The sequence below is a fragment of the Lepisosteus oculatus genome, chromosome 7 (assembly GCF_040954835.1).
Source record: "Lepisosteus oculatus isolate fLepOcu1 chromosome 7, fLepOcu1.hap2, whole genome shotgun sequence".
Classification (NCBI taxonomy): Eukaryota; Metazoa; Chordata; class Actinopteri; order Semionotiformes; family Lepisosteidae; genus Lepisosteus; species Lepisosteus oculatus.
The window spans coordinates 25,498,263-25,509,491 of record NC_090702.1 but is presented as its reverse complement, the minus strand read 5'-3'; the positions used below and the strand labels follow the sequence as shown (position 1 = coordinate 25,509,491).

At 37.4% G+C, this 11,229-nt stretch overlaps 1 protein-coding gene across 2 annotated transcripts in view; it reads left to right on the top strand.

Annotated features, from left to right (window-relative positions):
• Positions 1 to 395: 395 nt before the first annotated feature.
• Positions 396 to 11,229, top strand: part of tmem178bb (transmembrane protein 178Bb) — a 119,017-nt gene continuing 108,183 nt past the window's right edge. The window contains exons 1-2 of one of the 2 annotated variants that reach the window (XM_069192335.1): positions 396 to 903; positions 1,788 to 2,564. In XM_069192335.1, the coding sequence (XP_069048436.1) occupies positions 2,183 to 2,564 (382 nt within the window). In that variant the 5' untranslated portion in view covers positions 396 to 903; positions 1,788 to 2,182. Of the gene's footprint in view, positions 904 to 1,762; positions 2,565 to 11,229 lie in introns of those variants that run through there. The other variant, XM_006633495.3, reaches the window with a different exon arrangement.

The following is an 11,229-nucleotide window of genomic DNA, read 5'->3' as shown; positions in this document are numbered from 1 at the left end:
CTGATGATTTCCGACTTTCATCATTAACACAGCTGGTCATTGGCAATAACATTAAAATTTCATTGGATTCTTTACACTAGTCCGCATGTGCCCTGTTGCTATCAATGGTTTTAAATAATAGACCGACAGTGAGTGTCCCTCGTCTTTGGTGACTGTTTAATAATAAACAGGGTTGCACATGTTCGCAGTGTTCAGCTGGACTATAAATATTACATTATGTGTATTATCAGACAAAAGAAAAATCGATGAGGCAAGAACTACTTTCTAACGCACCAACTAAAAATAAAATAGTTATAATTTCTACTGCTGCGACAACCGTATGGAGTGTGACTTTAAGAAGGTACTTTAATAAGAGATGAGGCTCACGTTGTCAGAATGACATCACCACTGACTCTTCTAGCTAACAGAGTCCATTGTAAAGCCTACATTACACGGTTTTATTGTAAAGGGTAAAAAAACAAAACATTTTTCATTTCTCGAGTTGGGGGCAGACATCGAAAACGTTGAGTCAGGAAAAATGGCTATTTAAATCGAATATGCGGGTATTTCAGTATAATTTATTCTCTGAAGGAAAATAGATGCCCATGCCCAGGCGTACGAAGACGAATGACTTTTTTTTCAGAACGGAAATTTGTATGGATTTCGCCGCAGTTTGCCTTGCAAAACAAATGTAAAATAAGCACAGCCTCTGCATCTGGGGATTCGTAGTTAAAGCCGCGAAGAGAAAAGGGAGCCTTCATCTGTGAACAAGCTTGACTAAGATAAAATAAAAAGGGACACATTCCACGACACAGAAACCCGGATTCTGAAAACACGAAGTTTCTTTTAAATCGTAATTGCACGTTTCAGCATTTTGGAATGCATACAACGAAATGAGATAACATGATATCTTCTTGATTGGTGGTGAGTGAAATTGTGTTGAAGTCTTAGTTGTCAACAAAAAAACATTTCATGACGTTTTTATTTGCTTGGCCTGCGTTGTTGAATTCAACCAAAATGTGTTAGTAACATATAAAATATATTTCACATGTATATGTTTTCAGAATATATGGCGTATGGTATAGTATAATAGTGCTATTTAAAATCAAATGATGTAGAAGATGAGGTTTCGCCTTAGAGTAAATTATATCGTGTTTGTTTTTTCGTTTGCTTACCGTATACAAAATTCCAGCGTAAAGTATATCCAAGAACTGAAAATTCAGAAGAGATTCCAGATGTCACCTAGACACTAGCCCTAGGCACCGCTTATTCCTCACAATTAGCATGACATCGCGCACATAGTCCGCAGCCTGTGCATATGTGTCTCATATGTGTTCAACTGTGCATATATTCTGGTATTAACTGGTTTTGGTGACCATGTGTAAACCTGCATGTTGAGAAATTCAAGGGACTCCCGAGCTCTACTGCATAACCAAAACGGGAAGGGGTGGGGTGGCTGAAATGCACCCAACAACAAAGATATATCCGTTTTAGCCAAGCTTTTCTGGAACCAAAATGGTTCAATGTTTCCTGAATAGTAATAAATTGGTGAGGCTTAGCGATATAAATACCCTAATATTATTATTATTATTATTAATAATAATAATAATAATAATAATAATAATAATAATAATAATAATGTTGGGTTAAATATTACCGTCAATAAATACCGCCGACGCCTTTGGAGGGAGTGTTAACCCTCACTCGCAATATGCACGTGTAATCTTCTTTTGAAAAGGGAAATAATGTATCAAATGAACGATTTAAAGTGAAATCGTTAACCTTCCCTTCTTTGTCTCTCTTCAAAGGTTCAGACGGGTCCCTCTGAAGCGTGAAAGACGTTTTGCTCCGATTCTTTTGTGGATATCCCCGTCTCCTCTAATTTAAGCGAGTTGTCAGGGAAGAGCAGCGGATGGATGTTAAACGGAGAATGAGATAAGCATCTTTTCAGTCGCTGAGCGCCCGCAAAGCTGCTGCATTCCCTTCCCGGGAACAGTATAAAGCTACAAGATCCCATACAAAGCTACTAATCCCGAAATTTATGACCTCAGCCTAGGTTAACTTCACTTGCATGTTTATCGCCTGGATGATGGTATTACTATTGGTCCCGAGGGGTGATGTAAGCTGAGTAATTCAATGCAGGTGCACATAGAGGAGCTGTCCGTGCTGCTGTGGTGCTGATGCGGCTCTGAGAAAAACGAGCATGGCTGCTGGGAAGTTGCTCCTCTATGCCGGCCTCTCTCTTGCACTGTGCGCCCTCGGCATGTTGGCGGTGGCCATCTGCTCCGACCACTGGTACGAAACGGACGCAAGGAGATACAGAGAGAGGTGCAAAAGTTTTTCCAGTCGCAGGAACGACCCAGGCTTTATTTACATTCCCAACAACAGCCTCCCACTGAGGGCGAGCAGATCGAGGCTGGACCGCTGGGAGGAGAAGCTGCTGCTGGCGAGGAACCGGCGGCAGCTGTTCGCTATGAGCGCGGCGGACGAGTGCAGCCGGCAGTACAACTCCACCAACATGGGGCTTTGGAGCAAATGCCACCGGCTTGGATTCGACCAGGACATTGAAGAGCTCATAGCGAAAGGTAAGACTAACGGATGGATAGCAAGTAAAGCGCAATTTAAACTATTTCGGATTAACAAATATGAGGCTTGATTCTTTTTTTTTTCTTCTAGAGGACACAAACGAATTTAAACGTAAAAATCTAGAAATGTAAAACGTTAATAAAAATATAAAAGTGGTGTCATTTCGAGTCCATGACTCTGGTACCTACCTTTGGCATAAGGATTCTGTTAAAGTGGAATATGAAGAGATTTCAACTGATATGAGTGAGCAGTTGCAAGCTTTGATTTGAAGTTTCTATATATATAGTTAACCATTTTGTTGGATGAAATTATTTGAATTGTTTAAAATACTGAAGCATTAGGTTGTAACATAACCCCACCGAGTAGTTCTTTGCTTTTTCTGTGTATACAGTATGTGTTGTAGCTCTTAAGACATATTGTAACTAAAATTATAATTCCAACATTAATTAATTGGAAATCCAGTTTTGTCCTTTAGAAAGGACATTTTTTTCCATGCACACACATTTGCTTCCGGGCAATTGTAATGTAAATACATGCATAACGGTTTTACTGCATGCCAGATGTATTTCTCCCCTCTGCAGCTCAATAACCGAACATTAAGCACATGGTTCCTCTAATAGAATGTTTCTCTAACACCACAAATACTGCTTGAGTGCATGAAGCCTTAACATATATAATGTATATAGATTTATGAAGTTATTCAAATAGGCTAAAACTCATGGGAGATCAAACCAAGCAGACAAACACATCACAGTTTCACTGGCAGGATAAAGGTTGAAGAGACCAGAAGTTACTAATCTGTGTTAGGAAGAGCATGTATCTTAAACAACTCTGCTTTTATAACTGCTTTATAAAGACACATTTGGATACATTTTTGAAAAAGTAATTGAATATATACTGTACCGTACACATTCCAACAATTTCTTTTTCTTAATTTCATCATTTGTCTGTCTCTTTAAATGTATACATTTGGGGGATTGTGCTGGCTAGTTTCTGGATAGATTTACTGTAGGTCTGGGTGTGTAATTTTGCTAGTACAGTATGTGCATAGTCCTGTGTAAATGCTTATGAATTAAAGGCTGCTTCCTAGGTCAATGTAGAAGAAGCATTTTGGCACTCAGCATCAATTGTATTGATACAACTTCATAACAGGCCTCGGTTCTCTGAGCATGACCCTTATTTGGAGAGAGCCCTCTTGTCTTGTCTGGAGTCATTTGGAGCAAAGTATTCCACTGTGTGCGAAGAAAGCTTCTGACAGTACAGAGGATGTGGTATGATACTCATCCGTCTGAATACACAGTCCCCCTCCCCTCCAGCTGCTTCCCCTCTGAAAAAGGCAATCAAGCAATGATCACGAAATCTGAAACACAAAACCCAATAAGGTGGCCGAGAGAAATCAGAAATCTCACCTGTTGGAAATCCAAAGGTTAGTTTGATATTGTGATACTTTAATAGACATAGTCACACACATAACATGAGACTGAATTTACTTTCCCAGGTGAGATTTACTCTCCGCGGATGGAGGTCTGAATTTCATACCTCGGGATGGGAAGTAAATCTTTGATATAAAAAGTAACTTCTGATGGGGAAAATATATTATTTTAAAGTGACAAATCCAGCTATACTCTGGGGGTTCATTGCCAAGATTAAATGAAGGTGTAGATTTATGAGGGGATCAGTAAACAAACATGCCCTTTTTGGGTTAAAGATGAAATGTAATATTTTGATGTGTTACTAATCCTAAACTCTTACCATAAGAATCATTTTGTGTTCTGACATTAATGTTTTAGTTTGTTAGTGTCGCAGTCATGGAGAGAATAAATTGCTTGGAGAAAAGTCTGATATATTCACTGCAAAATACATTGGTTAACACCAATATTACCGCAATGTAGGAATACAAGTAGACTATAAGTATAAAGTTAATCTTAACATGAACAGTATTCGAAGTTAGCAAAATCTTCTCAGAATAAATGCATCTTTTGCAAATAAATGGTGATAACATTTTAAATGTTAAAAACATGTTAAATACATTTTAGAACAAAAGAGTAATTAGATACTGTTGATTGTTAAGGATTTTGTTTTTCACAAATACTGTCTTTCAAAATACTGTAAAATACACATTATGTATTTTATTGAATATTTTTTTAGCAAACTCACAAGTGTCAGTATAATGTTTAGAAGATACTGTATATCCTAAGTTTTAAGATTATCCCTATGAAATATTGGAGCATTTTCAGAACACTGTAAACTTTTTTCCCCAAGGCAGTAGAAAGTTTCTGATTCATTTTGTAAAATATACTGTAGATGAAATAATATATTTAACAAGAGTGTACTATCAAGACTTCTCATACTATTAGGAGAATTGTGACTTAATTGAGGCTGTATATACAGTACATGTTACACATACAATGTACTGTATGTATTATAATTTGCTTTAGCTAAGACTATTGGCTAAGGTAACAACAGCAACAGGTGGGACAGTGGTGCGGTGGTTAACATTGCTGCATTGCAGTGCCCTGGGTTGATTCTGAACCTGGGGTGTTATCTGAGTGGACTTTGTATTTTTTTTCCCATTTTTGCGTCGGTTTCTTCCAGCTCCTCCAGTTTCCTCCCACGGTCTAAAAACAAACTGGTAGGTTAATTGACTTCTGGGAAAATTGGCCATTACAAATAACTCAATTAAATGAAATGTCAGACTGTCCATCACTGTGTCTCGGGGGCCAGGGGTACTTCCAGTTCTGGATGTACGGGGCTTTATAAAGTATTATGTCTGGAGAAACCGCAGTATGTCGGTGTGTTGACCACTTGTACTGTACGTGCGGTGAGTGGAACCAGATTCAGTATTGAAGATTCGCTGTAATTCCCAAGCAGTGGAGCTGTTTGAGATGTAAGTGTTCCCAAAGTGCTGTTCTTAGTCTAGAGGATTGTTTTAGTCGTTTACATGCACATTTGTGTCACAAAGGAATAGAATATTCATCTAGATTGATAAGAGCATGTTGTTTTAGATTTCAGGACGACATATGAAAGAAATGAAACCGTTACACAGTAACAACAAGCAGGGATAGACATGGTGCGTGTGTCTGCACAATTGGAGTGAGTCGAGAAGATAAAAAAACGCACCTGCTAGTTTAATAATATTTTCTTTCCCTGGATGGTTTGTAAAACAACCTCCAATGAACAGCAGCAATAACGCATTCAAAAGATTCCTTAAGCTGAGTGGTTTCCGGTATGACATTTCTATGGTAACCTGGTAGAAAGGACAGCTGTCTGATGAGGCACAACAGAAAAACAGTGCATAAGCTGGTGTCAGTTTTAGGTTTGGGGTTTCTTTGGTTCGGACTTCTTTAGAACAGTCATTTTAAATGAAGATCTGTAATATGGAGCCCCGGTCAAGCAATGGGTTTTTGTCACCCTTAAAATTTATACAAATCTTCATGGAGAAATTTGTATTTGTGCTTTTTTCTGTGGTACAGGAGGTATCATCCTTCTCAAATTTTGTCGTCCATATAAGCTACAACTAATCGTTGTGTTTTATATACTGTATACAGGACATACAGTAAGTGGATGAGGACTGACCTAAGTACCGAATTTACTGTTTTGCTTCATGAAGGCCTGTTTTGTAAGAGTTACTTGAATATTTCTTTTAACTTCTCTCACTGGCACCATCTCTTATTGAAACAAGTGAAAATAATAATTTTATTCTTCATGCTTCCAAAATAGTAACCTCTTAGATCAGAGGGTCACAATCCACAGAACAAAAGGCCTCATCTTTCGTCAGTTGTACCCGAGTGGGTGCTTGCCAAAGCCATTCATTTTCTCAAGTGGAGAGATCCTTTAAATCATGCCCACTAAAAGCGCTCGTGTCATCAGCCAATATGATTGGTCAGATTTAAGGACATACACGTACAGTATCTTACCCTATTCTATTGGGTGAGACAGTGTGGTGATTAGATTGTTTATTAATGTATGAAGAAAAAAAAATTAAAGAAATCACTCCTGCTAACTTGAAATGTTTATACATAAGAGATAAAGGTGATAATCTCATGATTGGACATGTTTTTGTTCCAGGATGTTTAATCTTATGCAGACTTTCCATTCATAAAAGTGCAGCATAAGAAGGCCTTGTTTAGACAATGTTCTCGTATTCCTATGTTTTCAACTGAACTATAGTATGTATATAGGTAAAAAAAAAAAGATTTGTTCTTAAAGAGTGGTGCAGTGTTTTGGTAGTTAGCACTGCTGCCTCTCCCAGTCTTGAGTCCTGGGGCTCCTTCTGTGTAAAATTTGCCTGTTTGCTTCATGTTTGCATGGGTTTTTGCTTGGTGGTCCAATTTCCTCTCACCTTCCAAAGACATGTTGGCTTGAAAAATGTGTTTGCCCCTCTTTGGCACTGTTGTGTCTAGCACGCTGTTTGGTATAGTCCATTTTATGCTCAGTGCTTCATGTACTATATAGACAATCCTCGCAAGGAATTCTGATAATGCATATGTGCTCTTAACATTATTGTGACTTAACTATCAGAAGTGATAGCTCAATCATTTAGAACAGGAACTATTTAATAATATATCACCAGCATAATCTCCTGCTGTGTAACATCACTCAAACAAGGTTGAGGAGGAAAAGGCTGTTATAATCTCATTACTTTCAGATGGTGGGTTTGATAGAAAAAGTTCCTGGGACATTCTTTAAGACACTTAACTAAAAAGAACTGAAAAATCACAAGGGATACGTTTTTTTATAGAACTTAGACAGATACATAAATAATTTGTGCTTTGTGGTTTTAGTACGAAAATGAAATAAAATTACTTGGACAATAATGTAATTTCCAAGAAAGGCTTTTGCTTAAAGCTTTGAACTGACATACTGTACATGTGATAAAATGAATCAGAGACCATGCCTGAACAGAAGATCTGCTTTCATTTTGATTATTTGATAAGTGTTTAAATGACAATAGAAGCCTACCAGATGACCTACAAGGAATAACACTATGTTTTTCCTATTAAAAAAATCAAGCAAGATATTTACTACATAAAGCAGTATTTTCTATGGAGGTTTGTGTTCTGTACTGTACCATTTTGAACAGAGTACCACTGCATGGAGAAAAAACACAAACACTGGTCTTTTAATATGTTAATCTGTTAATATTTCAGTTACAATACGGGGATTATGCCTTGGGATTAGTGTTGGAAATAGGATGGAGTTTGGAATGACGTGTTGCATGAGCTGACATTCATGTACAGGGTGATTTATTTTTGTATTAATCCAACGAAAATACAAACCTTTGTTGTACATTCGGTTAGGAGCACAGAATATTGCATCAACCTAAAAAAAGGGATGAAAAATGTACCTTCAAAAGTTAGCCACCCAGGCCTGCATTCAGGAGCTACTTTTAAAGATGGCAGTATGCATTGTGAATGAAGAAAAAAATGCTTATTGTAAGGAATTAAAAAATGGACAAAATAATGCAAACCCAAAGTAAATGAACAATCAATTAGAAACAGTTAAAAAAAGCAGAGACACACTTTAAACCCCATTATAATTTATTAAACCCTGCTGATGTTTCATCTTGTTGAAAGCCTCTTTGTGCCTAAACATTGACAGAGTTTAATAAATTGTAATGGAGTCCAGAGTATGTGTCCCGCTTTTTCTTTTGTAAGTTACAATCAGAGTGGGAATTCTGTATTTGATTATGTAAAGAAATAATTGTCGAGAGTTTGAAGTTCATCATGTACAGTAGCAACTGAAGGCACACTTTCCGTTCGGTTTCCTGATATCTATAGCAGAGAATTGGCTCCACCAACCAACTCATTTGATCTAAATGCATGTGTTCCTACCTGTGGGGACGTCTGGAAGATTATGTATTCAAGGCCAAGCTGCACATTATTGAAGATATATGTGAGTATTCAGTCCCTGTCTGATCCCCATGAGAAAGGGAGCTGTTCAGCACAAAGTTTAATCAATGTCATCCTTACACACCAGAGCAGATTGCAGAATTTGACTGTACAATTGTACATCATGAATAAATTCAGAGAAGGACATATTAAATATATTTTGAAACAGTACACACATTTACAGCATAATTTAAGTGAACGTCTGTCTGTTCAATTATTAAAATATTCTAAATATGTATGTAGAATAAACACATATTGTAAATAAAGAATATATCATTTCAGCATGAAAGCATTCAGTTCAGAAAGCTTTTCTATGCATATTCACTAGGAAAAATGCTTCGTATAATGATTTCTTAAGACAAAGATTATGTCACTGACTGAGGAAAATCCCTTGTGTTTGATAGAAACATCTTGTTACCATAACAACACAAATATGCCACAAATTTTTTTAACTGCTTCTGTTTTGTCAGGAAAAGTTTTATGTTCATTGATAAGATCAAAATTCTAAGAGACATACCATTGTAGAAATTCAGGTGGGTAGCTGTGTCTGCATGTGAAGGCTGCAAAGGAACATGTAATAGGTTTATTCCATGCTGAAAAGAGAAGAAAGAAAACACAACGTTTCGGCTGTGGAGCCTTCTTCAGGTGTCTTCTTCTTCAGTTGTCACTTCTTCAAGTGTCACCAACGTTGTGTTTTCTTTCTTCTCTTTTCAGCATGGAATAAATCTATTACTTGTTCCTTTGCTACCATTGTAGGAATGTTTGCTTGATGGGGGCTCAGTAATTGTATTTGAATTGAAGAGCTGGAGAGAAATACTGTGTTTAAAATTCTTTGCAATAACATAAGAACTACATAAGAATGGGTTCAAATGAGCTACTTCCCCCATCTGGCCTGTTTGGTTGTTAGTTTATTGATGCAACAGTCTTATCCAGCCATTTCTTGAAAGGAGAGTGGTGGCTTCATAAACAGGGCTGAATAGCTTGTTCCATACTCCAACAACACTTTGTGTAAGCAGTGCCCTTTTTTTCAATTTCAAATATACTTCCAAGAGGTTTCCACTTGTGTCTGCTGGTTCATAATTTACAGTGAACCTTAATCGTTCCATAACAGCAGAACCATTGAATTAGCTTAAACCTGTATGTGATTACAGGCACTGGAGCAACTCTGGAGAGGGCAAGTCAGTGAGGCATGCACATGTCCTTTTGTCATAGAGATTACAGTGGGACTGGACCCTTGTATGAGCAATTTAATATAGTTAACCAAAACTGCTTGGCATGTTTTTAAGAGATGAACCTGGAGTACTGAGATAAAACTCAAGTGAACTCAACAAGATCATAAAAAAGTTTACAAAGAAAGTCTGGAATTGAACACAGGAGTATGTAATCATTAGGCTGTAGAATGTTAGCCCCCTGCAGAGGTATACCAGATAACATTCTCATACTGCATGAACATGGTATATCAGCATACATTTATCTTGGAAGTAGCTAAATAGTTTTACTTGAACTACACAACCGATAATTGCAGTAGAGCAATCTGAGGGTTTGAGCACAGCTGGGGAGGACACTGACCATTTCATGGATGAACGGCTGCATTCATTTGTACTCATTCTCAAAGAGAAACAAGAACTGAGCTGAGAAAGATAGGTTTTCACTCATACCTCAAGGTTCTGGGTTTGTTCTGACTCATGTTACTGAGAAATATTTTAAATTAAAATTTGACATTTTTAGACTGATGAAGTCATCGTAATAACATTAATATTTGACAGACATCCACTTTTGAACAAATAATTGGATCAGCCATTAGTGCTGCCAGACTAATTTAAAGTTGTAGAGTCATTAATTTCAGTATTGAAATTTTGTGCACTTTCTGAAGGGCTATTCATTTAGAATACGTAAGACTGTGGAACATAGGAAACCTTACAAATGGGTGGAGGGCTTTTGCCTATATAGCTTATATAGTCTAGTAAAAAAATATACATCTGAAGGCCTGATTTAAATAATAAGGTAATACTAAATTAGGGTGGCACAGTGGATAGCTTTGCTATGCTGCAGTATGGGGCCCCTGGGTTCAATTCCAAATCTGATGTGCTATCTGCATGGAGTTTGTATGTTCTCCCTGTATTCCTGTGGGTTTCCTCCCAATGTCCGTAAACATACTAGTGGTTTAATTGGCTGTTGGAAAAAGTAGCCCTGGTGAGAATGAGTTTGTGTCTGTATGACTGCCCTTCAATGGACTGCAATCCCGTCCAGGGTGTACTCTGCCTTAAGCCTGTTACTTCCTGGGACAGGATCTTGCTCCCCTGCAACTGGAAGAAGCAATTACAAAATGGATGGATTGTACTATTAAACTACTACTGGAGTATTTAATGACATTTCTAGAACACTTCTGTTACTAAAATAAACATAATGGAATATTAAATAGTCATTTTCAATAATGTATAAAGTTCCGTGCTTGTGAATAAGTTGTTTTTAAGTTTATTGAATTGAAGTACTGTTCATGGTAAATGTAGCACAGACCTTTTACCACCTTTTATCCTGATCTAGTTAGAGCTAAGAAACTAAGCAAGGTTGGGCCTGCTCTTTGCCGTGAAGGCAAACAAGGAAAACCATGTTCCTGCTCCAAGTGGTGTTTGGGGACCAGTAGGTTGCACTCTTTCCTTTGGATTACTATTTCAAACACAAACAATGTTCCAATATGGTGACGTGGGACACTGTGCTATAGAAGAGGCCATTCTTCATGTGAAATGTTAAACCAAGACCTCGACTATTTTGA